General features: G+C 40.3%; 1 protein-coding gene across 2 annotated transcripts; it reads right to left on the reverse strand.

The window, feature by feature from the left end:
* Nucleotides 1-1584: 1584 nt before the first annotated feature.
* On the reverse strand, nucleotides 1585-23146 carry upf1 (UPF1 RNA helicase and ATPase). Of its 2 annotated transcripts, none has more exons than XM_017697149.2 (24): nucleotides 22797-23146; nucleotides 22112-22248; nucleotides 21401-21490; nucleotides 21060-21227; nucleotides 20600-20780; nucleotides 20257-20418; nucleotides 19972-20059; nucleotides 19546-19644; nucleotides 19160-19268; nucleotides 18780-18939; nucleotides 17591-17709; nucleotides 15957-16121; nucleotides 15566-15680; nucleotides 13409-13552; nucleotides 12554-12767; nucleotides 12310-12427; nucleotides 11943-12099; nucleotides 9345-9487; nucleotides 8845-9019; nucleotides 8446-8527; nucleotides 8049-8210; nucleotides 6022-6245; nucleotides 5679-5801; nucleotides 1585-4706 (listed from the first exon to the last, which is right to left on the reverse strand). In XM_017697149.2, exons 1-23 carry the CDS (start codon nucleotides 22965-22967, stop codon nucleotides 5682-5684), a joined length of 3303 nt encoding a protein of 1100 aa, XP_017552638.1. In that variant the 5' UTR covers nucleotides 22968-23146; the 3' UTR covers nucleotides 1585-4706; nucleotides 5679-5681. The 2 variants fall into 2 exon arrangements, with proteins under 2 accessions (XP_017552638.1, XP_017552640.1); XM_017697151.2 differs by having other exon boundaries at nucleotides 19975-20059; nucleotides 22797-22967.
* Between the last annotated feature and the right edge of the window lie 320 nt (nucleotides 23147-23466).

Raw genomic sequence — 23466 nt, forward strand, 5'->3', positions numbered from 1 at the left:
TGCAAATATTCACTCATTTTGAATTTGATGCCTGCAACACGTTCCAAAAAAGTTGGGACAGGCATGACAAAAGACTGGGAAAGTTGAGGAATGCTCAAAAAACACCTGTTTGGAAAATTCCACAGGTGAGTGTCACGATTGGGTATAAAAGAGAGCATCCCTGAAAGGCTCAGTCGTTCACAAGCAAGGATGGGGCGAGGTTCACTATTTTGTGAACAACTGCGTGAGCAAATAGTCCAACAGTTTAAGAACATTTCTCAACGTGCAGTTGGATTTTGGGATTGAATTTTGAATTTAGGGATTTCTTCATCTACAGTCCATAATATCATGAGAAGGTTCCGAGTATCTGAAGAAACCTCTGCAAGTAAGCGGCAAGGCAGAAAACCAACATTGAATGCCTGTGACCTTCGATCCCTCAGGCGGCACTGCATTAAAGAGCGACATCATTCTGTAACGGATATTACGACATGGGCTCAGGAACACTTCACACTTCGGCTTCTCCGGGACCAAGCTCATCTGAGATGGACTGACGCAAAGTGGAAAGGTGTCCTGTGGTCCAAATTGTTTTTGGAAATCATGGACGTTGTGTCCTCCAGGCCAAAGAGGAAAAGGACTGTCCGGATTGTTATCAGCGCAAAGTTCAAAACCCAGCATCTCTGATGGTATGGGGGTGTGTTAGTGCCCATGGCAGGGGTAACTTGCACTTCTGTGAAGGAACCATTAATGCTGAAAGGTACATGCAGGTTTTGGAGCAACATATGCTGCCATCCAAGCAGCGTCTTTTTCAGGGACGTCCTGCTTATTTCAGCAAGACAATGCCAAGCCACATTCTGCACGTGTTAAAACAGCGTGGCTTCGTAGTAAAAGAGTGCAGGTACTAGACTGGCCTGCCTGCAGTCCAGACTTGTCTCCTTTTGAAAATGTGTGGCGCATTATGAAGCACAAAATATGAGAATGGAGACCCCGGACTGTTGAGCAACTGAAGTTGTACATCAAGCAAAAATGGGAAAGAATTCCACCTACAAAGCTTCAACAATTAGTGTCCTCTGTTCCCAAACGCTTATTGAGTGCTCTTAAAAAGAAAGGTGATGTAACACTTTGATGAATGCCCCTGTCCCAACTTATTTGGAATTGGGGTTGTACAACAGATTGATTTGGGCCCAGTTAATGCCTGATAGACCAGAACAAAAGTTGCATCCAGTTTAGGACAGACGCAAAACAAAATTCAGACTGCTTCAGATCCAATTTTTCCCCGATACCACAAAAAAGTTTGTGTAACACTGTAAAACAAAATTCTAACAATTTCTAAACTGAAATTGTAGAGGACAAAAAATTGCCCTAGTTGATAGTCAATTCAGGCCCACTTTAGACCTATATGGTAAAACAAAACTCAAACTAATTCAGGCCAACCCCCCCCCTCATACCGGAAACCAAAAGAGAAAATATCTATGTCTAGTTTAGGCCTGCGTCAATAACCACCACATAACATTTATATTAAAAAAAAAACAAAAAAAACTGTGAATAAGGGGGACTACAAGACTGCAATTACACAGATGAAGTGCTGAGGACCACATGACAATTAGAGAAAATGCAAAAAATACAGATATATTTTTTTTATAATCCAAGGCACAATAAATGATTTACATATGAAATTAAGATTACATCACATACTGTTGTAATCGGTCTTAAAGGGTTTCCATTCTTGTTTTCAGACTGCAGGAATCTTCACATTTGTTAGAAACTAGCCTTAAAAGTGAAGCAACCAGTCTTATTTGTGTGAAATAAAGCAACATTTATTTCTGTAACATTACAAGAATTACGTATTGTAGGGGGAAAAAAAACCTTCCATTAAACAAAATCTGGTCTCTGGTGATTCAAATCCTCCGAATCATTTTCAGTGTCAATTTATCGTTCCCTCCGGTGGGTGAAGGTACTGCTGGCATCCCATCAGTATTCACTCTCATTCAAGTTTTAATTTCACTGAATGCAACCTCAACAGGTCGTCCTCTCACAGTTGAGTGTGACACAGTCGTTTCCCTTCAGGTGAAGACAGTCTATCTATCCCACCAAACTTTCATACTGCAGGGATTCTCTAGGGTATTTTTTGCTGTAGGCCATGTCATATGAAGAAATCAACAAACCTCATTTAATCACTGACATGTTTACAAAATTTGGTTTGATCGCAAAGATGACTGAAGTAAAGAAATCCAGACTAATTCAATCGTATAAGAGGAATGAATTTCTTTAAAAAGTTGAGAACATGAGAAAGGCATGTCTTGGATATTCAATTTCCTGGATATTCAATATCCTAATCTCTTAGATTTACAGTCTACATTGAGGTTAGATAGTACAAACAGGGAGAATAACTATCAAGACCTAAGCACTATGCACACAAGCAGTGAAAGTTTTCTAGATGTTCAAACTTTTTTTGCAACTGGTGCATCGGTTAGAAATCCATTACATTTATCAGTTGGGCAGCCAAAATTGAAATAGTTTCAAAAGAACACTGGGGCAAGGTGTTCCAGGTTAGTGCTATGAGACCGATGGCAGCAAATTCAAACAGATGTGATACTAGGCATGGAATAACAGCAAGGCATGAATATTCCTGGTTTCAGTAGGATGACAAGGCGACCATCAAGGGTTGTTGCAGTAAAGCTTTAAATGAGCACAACTTAAAAAAGAGCAAAAACTAGGCAAAACATGAAAAGTCCATTATTCTTGGACTGCGATGAACAGCTGAAAGTAGATAATGTGGTACACCTCACGTTCATAAAGACTGTACAAAATGAAAAATGTGCATGGTGCTAACAAATCAAGACAGTGGGTGGGGAAAGGAAAAAAAAACAAAGGAACAGAAACAAGACAGAAAAAATAATGATAAAACTACTACTAATCACAAAACAAAAGAGGGACAGTTAATAAGGAGGCACACCTCCGTATCAGAACATTACTGTCTATGCACACTCTTTTCAGTCTGCTTGTGGGAAACAGACAAACAGAGAGAATCTATCCCGTCTGCCCTTTCACAGCCTTCTTTAACAAATAGCCACCACTGCGACTCTGGTGATTCTGGGCCATTTTTTTCTTGTATGTTCTCTCAGCCATTATGGGTCAAATTCACAAATGTGGCTAGTTCAATCCAAGAGCTCAATGGAGTCAGATATCAGCACCTGTCAACCTGAATTTTTAAAGCAGGTGGGGTGGTTTAAGGGGGGAGAAAAAAAAAAAATTCAACCTTGGTTTTGCGACTCTGCCTGTTGGTGGAAGCATCCTGATTTTTGGCACAGTACTGAAGACCTAGAAACATGAAGTCTAGCTGCCCCACTCACCATAAATGCTCCTGCATGCTACAGCAATGTTTTGGATCTTCCTACAGCTTCAGGTCATTCCTTTAACTCTCTTTGAAACCATAACATCTCTCTCCAACTTCAGTTTCCTGTACTCCAGTGAATGTGCGAGGGCATTTGTGCGAGGTGAAATCTTGGCGGTTTTACGTGGGCTTTTATGCATTATTTGGCTCATTGTCTGGTGGGCCTGTGACTGCAAGTTTGCTGTATGGAGAAATCAACAAGCCATTCAACTGCCACGTCTAAATCCAGCAAGTTAACGAACGCTGTTCTACCGCATGTTCTATTCTACTTCAACAAAATATATTTAAAATGAAGAGGGAAAAAAAGAAAAATCTTTCAGCCCTTCCATTTCTGCTCTTCAGATACAAATCTTTAGCCTTTATTTAAAAAAAAAAAAAAAACTTCCCAAAGCCACTTGTTAAAAGACTCCCACCCCCCCCTCATTTCTTTTTTCTGTTTGTGAATCACCCAGAGCAGAGTCTCACAGCAGAGAGCAAGTGACATCTCTCACAGGCTCTCCATTCCTGAACCTCTACTCCACCGACTTCAGCCAGAAAACTTTCCTCAAAGTTGAGTTGAATCCTTCCTCAGTGACTCCTGGCACCATTTTCAGAGATTAAACTACCACCATAAAAAGAAAAAAAAACAAACAAAAAACAAACCAAAAACAAAAATAAATAACAAGCATCCTCCGTTGATTTTTCCCCATTCTCAAGATGTCCGGTGGCAGTACCTGAATGTCAGATCTCAACTTTGAAGGGAAAATTTTCCCAGAATCAGCTGCTTGAAAGCGTTTTTTTTAATATATATTTTTCTTTTTTTTGAAAGACGTCACCCCCTCTTTCAGCTTGTGGAGACGACAGAGCAAGCTTGGTATTTTTTGCAGGTAGTTTTATAAGAGAACTTCATCTTCTCTCCGTCTCGGGTGGCAGAGCGAGGTCTGCGGCCGCCGGCTGCAGCCTGGCAGCGAGAGAGAGGAGGCAGGGGAGGGGCCCCCCTGCTCCCCAGGAGGTGCCTCGACTTTGCGGAGTTGCAGATCGAAGATCTCGTTTGTTTTCTCTCCCACATCGTCTCCTCCTACGCTGCGTCTCCTCCTCTCTCCTCCTTTCCCAGCCTTAGTGAGTGGTGGTGATTTCCCCCCCTCCACTCTCTCTCGTTCTCTCTTCCTGTCCTGCTTTTCTCCCTCTTTTTTCACTCGTGTGATTGGTTTGATTCTCTCCTGTTGCTCTCACACCATGGTGCTTCAGTTGTAACAGTGGAAAACGGGCATCCATGTTTGTTCTTTTTTAATATTTACCCAGATTTAAAATGCTGATGAACTAAGCTCAGCATAGGCCTAGCTCCCGTTCCAACAACCTGAGGACACAGGGAAAGAATTCAATCAGCATTTCCTCTACACTAAGGGGTCATAAAGTATGCTTAATACTTTGTTACTTCTTGGTTTCTCGGCACCTCTGATATCACGGAGTGTTACTATCTATCATCAGAGTTTTCTTTAGCTGAATTAGGGTTGTTGGATCAACAAAAACACACGATGGTGCAGTATGTTGGCCTAAAAGCCAGAGATAGGAAATCTTGTACTGTTTGTTAGGGTTACAAATATCAAAAATTTTCATTTTAATATATTCTTAAGAATAATATGTTGGAGTATTTGAAAGTTCTTTAATAAGAAAACGTGAAGATGTTTAATTTTAGTAACTGAATGTAAAAAGTTAATCCTTACTGTTATTTTAATTATTATTGCATAAATTCTATGTATGTATTTTATTTTTAATTAAATAAAATTAAAACAGTATGATAAATTACGTTTCTGGTCAACTATTATCAAGATTTTAAGCCACTCCAAATTGCTTTATACCGGAGTATGCGCCCAGCTCAGCCATGTTGGCTTTAACTTGTGCTGCAGCTGAATAATTGGCAATGCTCGTAAATATGCACTGTAAAAAGATGCAACTGAGAACATGTTAGCTAGCTAGTGATTTGGAGCAGTAGAAAACTGCTATTTGTTTTAGAGCGCACCCAAAGTTAAGATACTGTGTCTCAAATAAGATAGGGCTGAAGCTTTGCAAGCCACGCCAAATCACAGCATAAAATGTATCATGTGTGCAGAACTGGACACTCTATATGCTGCTGCTGACAAGCTAGCATTAAGCTTAATAAACAAATGTGCATTATCTCACAGAAATGCATGGTTTTATAAAAGTGGTAAACATGTCGGATTTTCAAGTAGATTTTCCATTTTCACATAATTCATATATAAAATTTATAGCAGCTCCACGCTGAGCCTGCTCTCTATGGTATGGATAGAATTCTTTTAATCTCTCTTACACTCTAGTACTGAGAGAGTCCGGTCACTCCTCCATGTTGGTATGCCCGTTCACCCTGGTATGTGGAATCCTGGGACAATGCCACGTCCATCTGCGACTTGAACTCATCACCCAGGTAACTGTCCTGTTAAGCAAAGAAGGAAAGGGGGGTTGAGTTAGATTTTCTGAGTATGGGCCTGTATGGAAAATGACAGTGAGGGCTCAGATGTGGACAACGTGATAAGTATATATATATATATATGAATAGGGAGCTGCACTGTGTGTGCATGGAGACAAATGCATGCTTATGTGTATGTACACACATTTGCTATCAAGGACAGTTGACAAAAAGACTGTGTGCACACCTGAGAGAGTTCAGGCTGGGACAGGCCTGGCTGGCTCATCTGTGAGGGCTGGCTCATAGTGATATATCCCTGGGTTAGGGGGCCCTGGGAGAAGGGCTGAGACACCAGGTCCTGGCTGGCCTGGCTGCTGGCCATGTTGGCCTGCCCACTGCCATGGTTACCCACACCACGGTTCCTTTGACGACCCCCACGACCACCTGTCTTACCCTTCGGAGCCCCACGGCCTGAGTCAAAAGGAGAAAATACATAACGCTAATAATCACTACTTTCATTAATTTAAGACACTGGAAACAATATCCTAAACCAAAGGATAGTAGATGCACCTCTTAAAGCAAACAGTTCATCTGGAGTGTCTAGAGTAAAATCTGTTCACAACATACAGACCTTAAAGTCTAAATACAGCCATTCCTAAGGTAGCAATGCCTCCCCATCAATACTGGTAAACGGATATTTCTTCGCTGGGATTTGGGATCCAGATATTCTTAAATATTTTTTGGCTAAACTGCTTTAACATTCAGGGTTTGAGAAAAATTTAAGACAACACAAGGTTATGGTCCATAATGGATCTTCAATTTTAATTAACTGAAAACAATGCCAAACATGACACTAAGAAACACACCCTCTCCAGTTCTAACAGCTGTCTGAATGACCAGGGCAAGTAAAATGCGATGTCAGGACAGCAGCACAGCCGCAGTATGTTAACAGAACAATGTAACTGAGGCCAAACTTGAACATTTAACCCGTCACCACACTAAATGGTTTTATCCATTTGTGAGTGTTTGTCCAGTTAAAACAAACCAGTGGTTTCCTTTGTTGACGAATGACGTCAGAAGGGAGGTGGCAGGAAAATGTCAACAAAGCGTGAATACGAAGCTAAGCGAGCCCACAGATTCATTCCCTCATGGAAAACTCAATTCTCATGGGTCGATTTTGACCCCTCTGTACCTGAGATGTTCTGTGAACTTTGTAGGGAATATCCTAACAAGGCAGATAAAAGTGGTTCTTTTTTGTCAGAACTACAACTTCTAGCAATAAAAAAAGTTTGAATGTCACTAAAAGCAGCAAAAAAAGCTCTTAGTGCATCTGGGCTGCTCAACATGTGCAGAGAGTGGATTAACAGTAGCCAGTATTGTACAGACAGGGCTTGCAGAAGGTAAGGAAATATTTGCTAAAATACATGTGCAAATGCTAACGTTGATTGACAACTTTAACGTGAATTTATTCAAAATAAAATAGAAATAAAAATCAGTGGTAGGAATTTGTGCAGTTTTATTTAAAAAATTTTATTTTAAGAATAAATAACTAACTAAATATATTAGTTTATGTGTGCTTACCTATAACATCAAATGCAAAGATTTGTTCAGGACAGTAAGAATTTAGTTTGGGACAGTGAAGTTTCAGATCGTTTGCCTGAGTTAAAGTTGAACCTTGATAAATTATTCTTACTTTAAAAAAAAATAAAAAATAAATAAAAATAAAAAAACACTGAACAAAGACTGAGAACGTGGCATGGCAACACCACAAAACATTGTCACCACATTCATGTACAGTATCATTTTTAAAATATGGAACTGTTAAAATATAGAAATATATCCCATCTCAGGCTCCTAATATCCTGCTCACTCACAGCAGTAAACACCATGCTAACGAGGTGCCAGGCATCATGTACTCCCAGGGGGTCCTAAGGCTGCAATGTATGCCCTTCATACCTCAGAGTTAGAAAACTTCCATGAAGCACTGGTTAATATGTGCATTCACTGTGCTATTACCTCTAGCCTACTGCCAAGAGAGGCTAGTGGATCTGAACAAAGCTGCTTTTACAGCAGAAGAAGCCACTGATGTGCTTTCAACACCGGTGTTGGACATGAATCCTCCTCAACTCAATATTCAAGATGAAACCTCACGTATATGGTGTTAATTACTGATGAAGCTCAGCTCTGGAGCCTAAAAAATGGTATTTGAGACAGACCTAACATAACCAAGAAGAAATAATAAAAGGCTACCGTAAAAGAACAGCATCATCTTACCAGCAGCAGGGCCGTTAACCTGGCCCAGGTAGCCTGGTGGGGGCATGGGGGGCATAACCAGGTTGAAGGGAATGGGGATGTTCATTGAGGCCATGGGGTTTGGCCCTGCCCCAATCATCCCAATCTGGTCGTGAGTCTGGAAGTACATATTTGATGGACGTCCTATAAAAGCACAAAAAAAAAAAAAAAAAAAAAAAAAACCCAACCCATTTTAATCTGTGCCCAATTTCTAGAAGCAAGTATTCCAGCTTGAGAGCCAGCTGAGAAGTTGAATCAGACATGGTAGAGTAAGGTAAACAAGTTGTAAAGGTTATACATTGGGTACCACAGCACTACAAGCTCCAAAATGTGTTGTGTAGGAAGTAAAAAGTATGGGAGGTGAACTGGGTTTCTTTACCAGTGCTGCTGCGATCGTACACTGATCCAGGTATCATGGCCTCTCTGGCATCATACATCGCAGTGCTCATGAACCGAGCTCCCTAAATTACAATAAAAAACAGACAACTGCAAGTTATATTACTTCTAACATAAAACCATATTCTGAATATCTAAGAACAGCAGATGAAACAAACTTTAGGTTTATTTGCATAGGAACCAATTTTGCCCTATACAGGTCATCTGGCTGTTTTTCTCCTTCCAAAAGAAGTTGAATAAATTGAGTGAAAATCTATAACAGCTTGAAACAAACCAATGCCCCAAAACAGACAGACTGAGGCAATACCTATGGTACTGAGAGATACCTGTAGAACCTCCTGCTATTGTTGGGGTGTGTGTGTAGTCTGGTAGTGATACTCACAGGGTTAATAGTGTTCACAAGCTTCCGAGGTTTGCTGAACTGCATAAGACTCTCTCTCAGATTGTTGAGAGGTCCCTCCACCAGAACCTTTTGCTCCTTGTAATAATTCAGCAGGTGGTTCCACAGCGGCTGCTTGGACAGAGCTTTAGGATTCCCCACAATGATAACACCATATCTGATACCACAAAACATACAGAAATTTACTGATTGTTGCTAAAATGGAAGAGACTTCCAACCTGTCAGTACAGGGAACTTACTATTTCTTGACTATGAATCAGTCACTTTGGAAAAGCAGCCTGTAGCAATGATTTAGCTGAAATGAGATATTAATCATTCCCCAATTCATGGCAACTCCATGATTAATCCCACTATTGGAATAATTATTTTCAACAGTGATTAAGCACTCTTCAATTACAAAAAGACTGTGCACTGCTACAGCCCTTAAAAACTGTCCTTTTCCTCAGAAGGGCAGTTAATAGGATAACTAGGTAAAGGGTTACCTCGCTCTGGTGAGGGCCACGTTGAGCCTACGTGGATCATTGAGGAAGCCGATGCCCTGGTGCTCATTGGCCCTGACACAGGACAGAATGATGAAGTCCTTCTCTCGGCCCTGGAAGGCATCCACACTAGCTATCTCCACCTCCTACAAAAAACATGAAACAAATGGAAGACAATACTAATCACACATGCCACTATCCAGTATTATATCTACCAGTGCAGTTTATTACCGTCTTATTTACCAATGCACACAATCATTAGCAAACTAACAATTGTGGAGAAGTGCTGTTACAACTAACAGGCTTGGATGATGGCACTTAACCTTATAGAAGGGAAAAAACACACGCATACTTTTTCACACAAACACATACCTCACAAATGCTAATGAATTCCAATATTACCTAATATTTACTTTTACCAAAGTAAAACTACTTTGATAATAGTGGAGTTTTGTCTTCCTGACTCTTTTGAAATTATGCATTTTCAGTTTCCTCCTTTCAGGACATATTTTTGCCTATTTTTCCTTTATTCACGTTATAAAGCACACTATATTGCCAAAGGTTTTCACCCACCCATGCAAATAATTGAATCCAGGCGTTCCAATCACTTCCATGGTGTATAAAACCAAGAACCTATGCATGCAGATTGCTTCTACAAACATTAGTGAAAGAATGGGTCGCTCTCAGGAGGTCAGTGAATTCCAGCCTGGTACCGTGATAGGATGCCACCTGTACAACAAGTCCAGTTATGAAATTTCCTTGCTACTAAATATTCCACAAATCACTGTCAGTGGTATTATAACAAAGTGGAAGCGATTGGGAATGACAGCAACTCGGCCACAAAGTGCTGGACACGTAAAATAACCGAGCAGGGTCAGCGGATGCTGAGGCATATAGTGGGCACAGGACGCCAACTTTCTGCAGAGTCAATCGTCTCCAGACCTCCAAAGTTCATGTGGCCTTCAGATTAACTCAAGAACAGCGTAGAGAGCTTCATGGAATGGGTTTCCATGGCTGTGCAGCTTCATCCACCAAGTGCAGTGCAAAGCGTCGAAAACAGTGGCGTAAAGTGCCGCCACTGGACTCTAGATCAGTGGAGAAGTGTTCTCTGGACTGACCAATCACACTTCTCCGTCTGGCAATCCGATGGATGACTCTGGGTTTGGCAGTTGCCAAGAGAACGGTACTTGTCTGACTGCATTGTGCCAAGTGTACAGTTTGGTGGGGGGGAGGGGGGGTTACAGAGTGGGGTTGTTTTTCAGGAGTTGGGCTCGGCCCCTTAGTTCCAGTGAAAGGAACTCTTAATGCTTCAGCAAACGAAGAGATTTTGGACAATTTCATGCTACCTACTTTGTGGGTACAGTTTGGAGATGGCCCCTTCCTGTTCCAACATCACTGCGTACCCATTGCACAAAGCAAGGTCCATAAAGACATGGATGAGTGAGTCTGGTGTGGAAGAACTTGACTGGCCTGCACAGACTCCTGAACTTGCTAGAACACCTTTTGGATGAATTAGAGCGGAGACTGTAAGCTAGGCCTTTTTGTCCAACATCAGTGTCTGACCTCACAAATGCACTTCTGAAAGAATCGTCAAAATTTTCCATAAACACACTCCTAAGCCTTGTGGAAAGCCTTCCCAGAAGATTTTAAGCTGTGTTATAGCTGCAAAGGGTGGGCCGACATTATATTAAACCCTATGTATTAAGAATGAGATGACAAGTTCATATGTGTGTGAAGGTAGGTGAGCTAATACTTTTGGCAATATAGTGCATCATGCATTGCTTCGCTCAGAGTGGCATTGTTAAACAGCTATTGGATGTTTGGGTTTTATTGGGAATATTTGCAAACATGTTCTTTCATGTGTTTGTAAGAAGTCGTGTATATTTTTTTTCCCTGTGAAGTTGAGGGGTTGCAAACCATAAATATGTTTTTCTTTTGTTCTGTTACTTTTCTTTTGATTTCCTAGGGAACAAAACCCATCACTGTAAGGGGAAATAACCTGATATGCTGAATGTCACAAAACTCAAATTAAATTCCTATTAATAGCATTGTTTTATTCATAAGCCATTAAATATAGGACAATATGGTAACAGAGTGGAGGCTTTTTCACATTAAACTGTCAGTCATTTGCAAAACGTTTAAACACTCCCAGTCAAATGACACATTTTGACTTTCTAATTAAAAAAAAAAAAAAAAAGTTAATACATGCTGAACAGAGGAAAAAATTAAATATGCATCTGTCTGAAAATTTCAGTGCACTATTCTTATTTATTTGCTGAGTTTAAAAAAAATGTGCCATTGGCAACATTTTTTTCCAAAAAAAAAAAGGAAACGAACAATAATTGTGCATTAAAATGTGCAGACACTTGTTCTCTGTAGGAATGTGTACTTATTTCCATTTAGAAAAGTCAACAAAACATGTAATTTGACCAAGGTGTATTCAAACATTTGCATATAAATGCAAGCTTTAACTTCCGAACGTTGGTCCCCACCAACTGTTCAGACCAAATTTGCACAGCTGTCTAAATCTTGAAAATAGACACAGTAAACTATGAATGATTACAATGAGTAAGAACGGGCACTGTGAAAGTGACTGTATACCTGGTACAGTTTTGTGTGCAGAGAGCCGCTAAACTGCATGTACTGCACCAGATAGGAACGCTGGCCCTCGTACGGTGTGATGATACCGATTTGGTCAGGTTTGGCTCCAGCCTTCAGTAAGCGAGTGGTAATCTTCTCTACATTAGCAGCCTCGGTCCTGTACAAAAATGACCATAGACATGTTTCATTACCTGCTCTCAGTGGAAGCCAGGTGCTTCTTGCAAGGACATTTGCTAAGAAATATTTCTAATATGGAGTGGGACAGTAGCTTATTAGTGTACTCCAGTCAACTCTTCTACAGTACCATCTCCAGGTAGCAGTTCAGCCACAGAAGAATAAAGGAGTTAAAAGGATAAACAGTGTGTACCTGTTGAGGTAGGAGGTGCCCGAGCTAGCAATTTCCTCCTGGCCCTGCGTCACATAAAAGAACATGGGCTTATCTGGCTGAGGCCACTGGAAGTCAAAGCCTTTCTTGAGGCGGTCAGCTAAAATGGATGAGGAAAAGAGAAAAAAAAATTTTTAATACAAATAACAGACTGTTTTAACAGATGCCTAGTGCATCAAAATACAGGTTCACACAGACAGAATCAGCAAAAATCTCTTGTGCATACCGGCAGTAACTCCATTTTGGAGGGATCCTTCGTAGAAGATGTTGGAGGGAAAGGCGCTGAGTGCCGGGTGCATACGGTACTGCACTTGGAGACGGATGGGTCTGATGCCCAGCACCACCAACCTCTCAAACAGAGACTGAGACAATCCTGCTTTAGCTGCCTTTTTACACATCACCACTGGGCCCAACTGGCAGTGGTCACCCACCAGGATCAGCTGATAAGGGGCAGAGGTGAGATGAGCTGGCTGAGTTAACAATGTTCATTTATGTCCATCAGGCATAGCTAAACTAAACTTTGGCTACAATCCTACTGGTGACACTTGTACTTAGAGAGGAACTGTACAGATTACTCAATTTATAGACAGCTAACTTTTTTCACATGTAAAACAAGTCATTCAGAGTGGTTTAATATGAAAGGGGAGTCAGAATTGTTTGCAGCATTAGTAACAAGAACAGTCATCCATTTTAATGCTTCTGACAGTTACCTCTGAATACTCTATTGGACATCAAAACACTCTGAATACCATTGTCTGCATGATCGAATTATGCAGACCTTTTGAAAAATCTGTAAAATTCCCCATCCACTCTAATTCCAAAAATCCACCCTATTTACCCACTAACACTTTACAGCATGGATGTAAACTCATACGGGTGGTTTACATGAATAAGGATTAAACCTAGTCTTGCCAATAGTCCAAATTAAACTTGGAATCACCTTTGGAAGCTATTTTTAGTCTACATCTACCCAATATAGGTCTGGAAAACTGACCCACAATGTTTACTTGGTCTAAGAGTGTACTCTGTTTAGCTTTACCAAGTCAATAAGTCAAGTGAAATCCACTTGTTTGAGTAGTACCTGCTTGGCTCCCAGCACTACAGGTACCATGCACTCTGGCTCAGTGGCCTGGGTGCTCTCGTCTATCAGGATGGAGCGGAACTGCATCTTAGCCAGGCGAGGATCACCTGCACCCACACAAGTACAGCAGATCACATCTGCATTCTGTGAAAGAGAAAGAGTGAGGGAAACAAAGAGCAAACCTGTCAGAGCTCCACAGTCATCAGAAAAAAAAGTCTCTATTATGCATTATCTGAGAATACTGCTTACATGGATAAAAGCATCTTAGTAACTATTAACTCAATCGTGCTCCATGTGTTGCAGAACATCACTTTATTACAAATAAATATTTTGTGTACAATGGCCGAAAGGGAAGCGCACCACTAAAACACACTGGGTTACACTGTTTACAATTTTAGTATTCAATGAATTTCATTTTAATTTCAAACCAACAGTATGTATTCAGGGATGCAAAGAGGTAAGGGGTAAAAGAATGAGAACGCACTGGGTGCAAAGAGAAACAACTGAAAACACCCACAGACCCCTGTGTCAGATTAAACATACCCTAGGTGTGATTTTTGAAACAGAGGAGTAAGTCTGTGTGGTCATTTTCACATTTCTCTACCACTACCTAAGGCAGCTATGCTGAACACCACAAAACTGCCACATCTTTATTCAATATTATTGATCTTTGTTATCACAGCTGGCCCTGACCTCCCTGGGGTCCTAAGCAAAATCCTACAAAAGGTGCGCACCTGGCTGACCCCGGTAAACCATCTGCAATAGTCACACTTGATACCCCAGTACTCCAAGTACAATTCCTTTAAAACAGTTTACTTCATCCATCAGCCTATGGCCCTTACCCCTCCGTTTTGTGCATCTAGAGGTAGGGTGTCCCGACTTTTGTTGAGCTAGAGGAGTAGGCTGAAGTGTTGGGGCCACATGGCCCTCCAAACTGAGATTTTGTAAGAGGCACAAAACAAAAAAAACCCTGGCAAGTTGGCTTCACAAATGTGAATATTATGCCCCCACAAAGAGTATTTTCTCCAAAAAAAAAAAAAAAAAGTATGATAAGCATTGTACTATCTTAATTTAATGCTGTTTAAGTGTATTATAGTCCATTTCTTCATAACAAGCATAAAAGGTTAGTAGCATGCTGATATCTCTGTATAAGAAGCTGAAGAATAGCTGACTTCAGCTTCGTATCACTGAAGAATTAAGGGTCAGCTTTGATACAAGAGAGAGGAGGGGCCCTTGCGTAATTTGCCAGGCCCTACACAACATGCATAGGGCCAACCGGCTCCAATTGTTATTAATCAATATTTTGGTCTGCTAGAGTTAGGATAATGAACGCAACCGACCTCACGTTCAGCAGATACCTCATGCGTGTTGTCATCTCAGCTCAGTACGGAGAGACACATACTGAAACCTTTGCCACTAGCATTCCATAAAGACCTGCCCCTCTCTGCCTCTGACTGGCTAGTTCTCATTGCCTTCTTTAGATCAAAACCAATATTATCAGAGGCAAACTATGGGTGGGAAAAGAATGTAGTCCAGAGAAGGTAAAAAGTCTTTCTGAATTTCTGCTGTTGTGAATTACCCATTTTATAGAGCTAGGAATTAAATATGATTTTACATTGCTAAGATGCATGTGCAGTAACTGGTCTTTTTTCAGTTTTGAACACATCATTTCTGCTAATGGCAGCTTTTAACCAGAAGCATCACAGTATGGCCAGAAAAGGAAATGTTTCCATGGTAGTTGTGCCTTCATTCTTCAGAAGAGAAATGTGCTGGGTGTATATTTCCTATGTGGTTTTGGCAGCAAGTCACTCGTGACAAATGGCAAAAAACAGACCAACTATGGGAACCCTGTATAGAACAAAGTCCTGTTACATTACTCTGCCTCTGGCTGATTAGTTCTCATTACCTTCATTAGGATTAAGATAGTTAGGGCAAGAATATCAGGGTCAGGGTCAATTTTATAAGAGTGGGGAAGGTCTCAGAATGTAGGTGGGGGGATGCAAGCCAGAGAAGGTAAACAAGTACCAACAACACAATTTCATCTTAGCTCTGCACGAATCTCATAAGCGATCTATTTTCATCTCAAAGTGGTGAATTTCACCAAAAGGTTAGGAATTTACATGTTTCTCAGTTCCAAAGGAAGAGTTAAATAAGTACCATAAGCAGCTCTCTTTCTGCTGTGCGTTTAAGGGCTCTGTAGCGTTTCTCATCTGAGGAGGACAACTCTCCAGTCTCGTCCTTCAGCTGCTGTAGCTTCTGCAATTCTGGCATACTGAAAGCAAACAAACAAAATTATAATAAGTCTTAATGTCCTTTCCGAAGTACACAGAATGAAATAAAGTCTATAACAGAATGACAAAAAACACTGCTACATCAACAGTATACTGCCGTAAAAAACATGTAATCGACTTTTGTTATTTTACTCTAAAATAAATTTATAAAGCTACACAGAACATTACTCTAAATGCCATAGCATGCGTCACTGTAACCACCACCACATTGTTTTATCATTTTGTAAAAAATTTACTTATGTTTTTTTTTTTTTTACCTGTCCATGTTGCGGATCTGGTTGTGCAGGGCGAGGAAGGACACAGGAGAATCAATAGCCTCCCGACTCTTAGCACACAGACGCACTACCTTCAGCCCAGTCTGGTGAATCTTCTCTGTCAGCTGATCTACAGCAATGTTACTGGGGGCACATACCAGCACTGGCCTAGCACAGAAAAAAGGGGAACAGGTAAAAGTTGGTTAACTGGTGACGACACTCCTGCACAACTTTTAAAATGCATTTAAATGCCTTTTCAAGACCTAAACACAGCAAAAATATTATTTAACCTGCTCAACAGCACACACAAACAAACTCAAATATGGCATGTATCAACATACATTTTACTCAAACCTACTGGTTGGATAAGCATGGACATACGCTTTAAGACTGCATGATCCTTACATAGGATCAGTATCACTGTGACTGACTTATCAGCTTTGCCCAACTCCAGTCATTCATCAGTGGCCAGTTTCTGACCACAGGACTGCTGCTGCCTGTGGTATTTTGAATGAATGACTGTACTGAACTAGCTTAATATATAAAATAACCTGTGCTTTAAGACCTGTCTTAAAAAGTCTAAAATCACATATCGAAGTTTTTAAACCACACACACAAACAATCACAACTGCATCCCAAACACAACCAGAGACACGTATGCTAACAAAATGTGCAAAAAAACTAAACAAGCAAACAACAACAACAACCCACATAATTTTCTACCAATGGCACTTTATTAACAATCAGATAAGTTTTAATGTTTTAATTGTTAAGTTTGCACTCATTTACATTAATAATATGAAATGGTGCTACTCTAATACATTATTGGTTTTTATGGAGTACTTGTGAAATAACCATTTTATAGGGCCATGAAATAAAAATGATTTTCTATTGCTGTAATGCGTGCGCAGTAACTGCTCTTTTTTTCAGTTTCGAACACACTATTTCTGCTAATGGCAGCTTACAACCAGAAGCATTGCAGCATGGCCAGTAAAGCAAGCATTTCCATGATAGTTTTGCTTCAACAAAAGAGAAAATGTGCTGGAAGTAAATTTTCTTTCCAATTCTGGCAGCATGTCAACAGTGACAAATAGCAAAGACTAGAATATCCACAGGAAACTTGTGCAGAACAAAGTCAGATAATGAACACTCATTTCAACCACAGATGCTCTACCTTTAGATACATGGAACATCTGATAACATTAGCAGCTCTTCACCATATTATATTTGGCTTGTGAGGTTAAGTAAATACTGGAACTGTGTTTAAATGAAATTAACAACTGAAATTATTTTATCTCTACAGTAGCTCTGGAACCTAGTGAGCCTATGAATTTCAGACAATGCTTGTGGTACAATTACGAGTTTAAATCTGAGTTTAAAAGGTGATGGAATTATATGTTTCTGAATATTTTGTAATGGTAATATTTTTCAATAGCTAGAATAGCTACTTTAACATTACTTGTACACTTTAATGTGTATTCTTGATAAATCCACATTTGTTGCTTGGTCAGTGAAGTGTGCCCTGGGTTTTAAGCCTGAAACCTGAACAGTAGTCTAAAAATAAATGAGTAACAGGATCGCATTGATATGCAAACTTAAAAACAGTTTAGTCCACCCATGTGAGTTACATGTCTTACCCGTTGCCCTGTCTGGCCAGGTGGTAAACAATGGTTGCTGAGGTGACCGTCTTGCCAGTACCAGGAGGGCCCTGAATGAGACTGAGAGGACGCTGCAGCACAGTCTTCACAGCATATACCTAAACACAAAACATAGCATTACTGTTTCAGTATCAGGGGCTAAAACAGGTCATAATTGAAAAAAATTAGAGCCATGTTATAACAAAGTACATCTGTATGTAACATAAAATTAATTAAAACTTTATTTACAGCTTGAGATTAAAATATGTCCTACTGAGTATAGATAAACAATGGTATTAAACCAGTGTTTCTGAATCCTGGTCCTGGAATACCACTGCCCTGTGCATTTTATAGTTTCCCCATGAACCCAATACACCTGATGCATTTATTGAAATATTAGGAAGCGCTTTGTAAGGTAAAGCATATACTCTAAGAAAGATAGAGAACCATTGCATTATTCAGTTATTAGTTTCACTGGCTAAATAAGATACGCTAATAGAATACTGAAGAAAATAAACACTATTGTAGGAGTTAATGAGTAAATACAAATGTCATTACACCACGTGTGTGCTCTACGGGATGCATAAAATAGCCAACTAGTCGCACACAGTGGTGGCACACAAAAAAAAAAAAAAAAAAAAAAAATCCATAGTGAACAAAACTCTCCAGAACACAAAGTACTTTAGTGTGAAAACACAAACACACAAGATGAAACCAGAACCACTGCAGGCTGTGTATGATGTGCGAATTGACCAATCATGATTTGTTAAACCAATTAAACAGGTCAGTGCCGTTGGACATACACATTAGGACCTCATTTACTTGCTACTTATGGCTGCAAAACAAAATTCGGGAGTCCTTAAAAAGTGGGATAACGTGAATGTGTTCATGTTATTGTTCAAGGCTCAAAGGTATGTGTAGATGACAACTGTTTGCTACTAGCATTTAGCTTGACAAAGTTTATTTCCCATCAGACTGATAAAACCAGTGCACAGAAGCGTGCATAGCCAGTGCTAGTTTAAATTTACAGTGAGAGAATTGTATGAACTGTGGTGATTTTAGCATGCATTTTACATCATACAATCTGTATATTTCTAAGCAAAGTGTCTGAGGAAACGGAAATACAACAAAACTTCTTCTACAGTGCATATGTGAAATTGAATCATTGTACAAGTCCACTGGTCCTCACCTGTGAGTGGTTGAGGTCAGGCAGGCCTTGGGCAGTGAAGCGCTTTGGTAGCTGGCATTTAATGATCACGTCCTCCACCTCATGGCCAAGTAGCTTGTGGTAGATGTAGCCAGATACTGAGGTTTCATCCACTGCAAATGTTTTCAGGGCACTCTGCATGCTTTAACACAAAGTAAACATTAGCTTTGGAAAGCACTACTGATCTTAAAAAAAAAAACAAAAAAACAAACAAACAAACAAACAAAAAAAAAAACTTAAATTAATTTTACAAAGCAGGCTACAAATAAAAGAAAATAAATGTAATATTCAACACAATACAAAATAAAACTAAATATTTAAGCAGTTCAATTCAGCACAAAATCACTTAAGAAACTACTAACCGGTCAAAGGAAGTGGATTTCCATACAAAGTCCACCTGGAAGTTGTGGGGCACCTCCACAGGAGCTCCAGCACTACTCCTCAGTTCAATAGCAATCTCATCACCATAGTCTGAGAAGAACTCTTTAAGGAAAACGAATACATTCGCCTACTGAAGACAACTGTTTCTGACATTCAGGCTATAATGAGCAGTTTCACCATGAGCAGTTTTACAATGTGGTGCCTGGCACCAATTATTTATTTATTTTCATTTGTTCATTTCAAGAGATGACAGTTCAGAGCCACTAATAGGGACCTCTCTGGAAGCACAAATAGCTCACTAGCCTAATAATCCATGTTGCACTGCAATTACAGCAGCTTTGTCCTATGAAATAAACAGGAAGGATACTATCAGGGACCTTGATGACATGTCCAATTCCCTTCCAAAGAGGAGCCATGTCTCCCTTATAACGCAGACAGATCTCATCCCCTTGCATCAGACGCATGTCTGTGAAAGAACACATTCAGTTAAGCTTTAAAACAGATTCCATTACTTTTTCAGATTTAATGTTTGATTTTATAAACAATGCAAAACTGATTTTATATCCATCACAAACACAGAGATACACCACAAACACTTACAAAAACCCATCAACACCAATAGCCTTGCAGTCTCTCATGCACAGACACACACACACACACACACACACACACACACACACACACAGTGGACTCGTCCGTGCATACATCGATGAGGGATGCATGGGGCACGAGTTGGGGGTGGGATGGATATGAGCCACTGGTAGACACAGAGGATGACGAAAGTAAATATTACCACCTGAATCCGTCTTGGGAAGTGTGAAATAAGCAATCCTCTTTTTATTCAGTCCCAAGTCCCACCTGACAGTTATATTGTCTTGGGTCTAAAAGGGCAAAAGGGAGGAAAAAACAATTGTTGGAAAACTAAATTAGGAAGATTTGAGTACTTCTCACTGCTTATAACAAGAACTGTGCTATTCTCCTTTGTCAACAACATATTTCAACCATCCTGCAAACAAATTCACTATAAATGACGTTTAACTGGTACAAAGAACCTATAAGAAGTTTTTTGTTAGCCCACCTGGGACTCTTTGAGCTTCTTATCATAGTCTGCCTCCAATTTCACAAGTGGGCCAAATATGTTCTGGTACTGGTAAGCATCCTCATAGCGAAGCAGCACATGTTGAGGCTCCTCGTCCACACCAGGCTTCTCCAAATCCTCAAGTGTTGCTGTAGGATTTTCCTACAAATCAGACACCACACATGGGATTAAAGTCAAAACACCCACTGTAACAACACTAGCAGCGACCACCATCACTATAAATGCATATATAGATTAGATATAAAGATTAGATCTTTTATGATAATACAAAGTGTTCAGACTTCTAAAGCCCACAAAAGTTGTGGGCAGTGGCATCCTGCACCTTCCACAGCTCCTCCAGTTTGTTGATCTGCTGAGCAGTGATCTGACGCGCCCTCAGCTGCTCCTGTTCAGACGGAATCTTCACCAGCCAGGACAGAAAGCAGCGATCTTGGATCAAAGGCTGCCACTGGGAGCTGTCCCAGTTAATGTCCTTCAGACTGCTCTGACTGGCACATGGCTGCCTAAACACACAAACAAACACCCATGTGATTGATTAGCACTTTGGTCAACAGCCCCTAGACAGCCTTATATTAAAACACAAGATGCGAGATATAATATTCATGCATGCTCTACTTCTTTATTCTTAACAAAAGGTAAAACCAACCATTATAACAGCCTTTCAATTTTGATCAATCAATCTTAATACTGAAACGTTATAAATTATTTAAATGTCTACTGCTAGATAAGCTTACTGCATTAACTTTAAACTGTACAGAAAAAAAGAACACCAATGGCTTTACCTGCACAGGAGCACCACAACAGAATCAGCCTTGGCTGGGATGAAGCCCAAGAGGAAGACATTACGACAGCCACAGTTGTAGCACTCCAACACAGTCTCCCCTAATGGGCCATCTTTATGCAGGGTCACCTCCTTACATTTGGCCCTCACCAAGTGATTGACAATATGGCTGTGAGAAAAAAAAATTAACACATGGCAAATAATCAAATTACATAAGAGTATTTATATATATATATATATATATATATATATATATATATATATATATATATATATATATATATATATATATGAATGATAGCATTTACACATAAACCAGAAGATAAAAGCTTATCAGCCTACCTGCCGGAGGTGTTGCCACGACCATTGCAGAACCATTTCTTGCTGGTGTTGCAATACACTACACAAGCAGGATCATGGATGCCACAATAACTTTAGGGGGGAAAAATATCATTGAAATCACCAATCATTGAGTAAATAATATTCAGGAAGATATTTAACTTTAAAATAACATACACTTACTACATTTTTGGAAAGTCTGTCAACACCTGTTCATCCAATCTTTTACGCTTTACACTAGATGTTAGAACACTGCTGCTTAAATCTGATTGAATTTAGTCACAAGATCATGTACTGATAATGGATAATTAGTTAGTGCTGGATCACAAACAACACTCCAACTCATCTCAAAGGTAATCAATGGTGTTTTGTCTCTCAAGAAAATGCAGTCCCACAGCCCAATCCAGTGGACCCCCCTAGCTGACACTTGGCTGGATAAACTGACCACAGACCCATACATGGTTGACCCAGAGCATCTCATTCTATAAGCAAGGCTTTTCTGTGAAAATTACATAAGCCGTCTGTGCTCCAATTAACTCCTGTGCCAGCAACAGGTCCAACTTAAGTAGCCGAACTTATTGACATTAATTACAAAGAACCTATAACGTATTTGTCTAAATACATAAATTAAAGAAGAAAACATCAATACAGGTAACAGAAACCTCTTTAAATGAAATCTAAGGGAAGGTGAATGTCTGCACATGGTTAATCTACCTGCACGCATGCACAGGAAGATCCTTGGTGTAATAGGTGTCCTCCTCATCTTCTTCAAAATTCAGCTCAGCCAGAAGTTGACTGGTTTTCACAACAGCATCTTCGCCGTTTTGCGATACTCCGTCCGGTCCGTTAACCTTCGCACACAGACAGAAATTTTAAACCAACCTTTAAATTTCAGGGAAACCTTAAAGGAATAGTAAAGGAAGCCAGTATGTCACTCGGGCGAGCTCGCGTTTCTCCCCTGTTAGCCTAGCTTAGCCAGCTGTTGTGGCGCTAACTTTTGCCAACCTTAAACTTATTTAACTAGCCAAATGAACACAGCCCATAGACTGGCAGTTTGAAGCAACACAACACAAAACGACAGCCGGTCGTTTTACGAATAGTGTTGCTCATGTAACCTATAAGTGTGTTTCGGTTAGATATCATTTGGTCGGCCAGGCTATGCGCGCTAGCTACGCCATTAACATTGGCATGGCTAGTTGGCGAGGCTTAGCTTTTAGCATCTAGCTTTGCCGCTAAGCTAACTCATAACGCTATTTTATAACGCGCAGAAAATAAACAAGCCCGCTAATTCCGCTAGCCAGCTTGCTAGCTAGCTAGCTTCATTTTTTCTGCATTCAAGTCGGACGAGGGGGGGCGGGTGAATTATTTCACTGAAAAGGAGAAATAAAAGGAAAAGAACCTGGTTGTCCAACTGGCTCTGTGTTTGGCCTTGCGTCTGAGTCTGACTCGGCAGGGTGAAATCGGTGAACTCGAACTCCGAGCCCTGGGTATCGGCTCCAAGCAGCTCTGCTTCCTCCGTGTCCAGGAAGGTGAGAGTCTGCGAGCTCGGCCCGTACGCCTCTACACTCATATTTTCTAATATTTATATCCCAACCGGCGACGTGTGCCTTCTCAATCCAAGCCCTCAGAGACAAACGCAATAAAACTGTGCAAAAATTCCGAATGCCTTCGCCGATATTGTTTTCCCTTAAACTTGGAAGCGAGCGACGTTTCTCAAATGAAAGCACATTCGGTTCAACTCCCACTCGAAACGGTGACGTAAACACCAAGCACCGCGCGAATTGCACACGTGGAACGCAAAGCGAGAGTGACGTCGCACAGACCTGCACACATTTTAGAAAAGTGGGCGATGAGCGGGATTTTCTTTTCACTCAGTAAAGTAGTAATAAAGCTGACATCCCGATACAGATGCTGACCATTTCAAACTCTTTTTGCATGTGTAAAACTTTTGTTTTGTGTTTTCTTGTGTAAAAATGTGGACATTTTGTTTGAAACTAAGGATGAGCCGATAGGCCTGTATGCCTCGTTATGACCAATGTTTTATGAAACGTCACATTATGGGAGGCAAA

Source organism: Pygocentrus nattereri, chromosome 19, assembly GCF_015220715.1.
Source record: "Pygocentrus nattereri isolate fPygNat1 chromosome 19, fPygNat1.pri, whole genome shotgun sequence".
In the NCBI taxonomy this organism is placed as follows: Eukaryota; Metazoa; Chordata; class Actinopteri; order Characiformes; family Serrasalmidae; genus Pygocentrus; species Pygocentrus nattereri.

Coding starts and splice junctions, on each gene's coding strand:
- upf1 (XM_017697149.2), bottom strand. CDS start 22,967: ATGAGTGTAGAGGCGTACGGGCCGAGCTCGCAGACTCTCACCTTCCTG. Junction 21,491..22,111: donor CTTCCTGTGCATGCGTGCAG/GTAGATTAACCA, acceptor TCCCCCCTAAAG/TTATTGTGGCATCCATGATC. Junction 20,419..20,599: donor AACTGGAGGAGCTGTGGAAG/GTGCAGGATGCC, acceptor TCTGATTTGTAG/GAAAATCCTACAGCAACACT.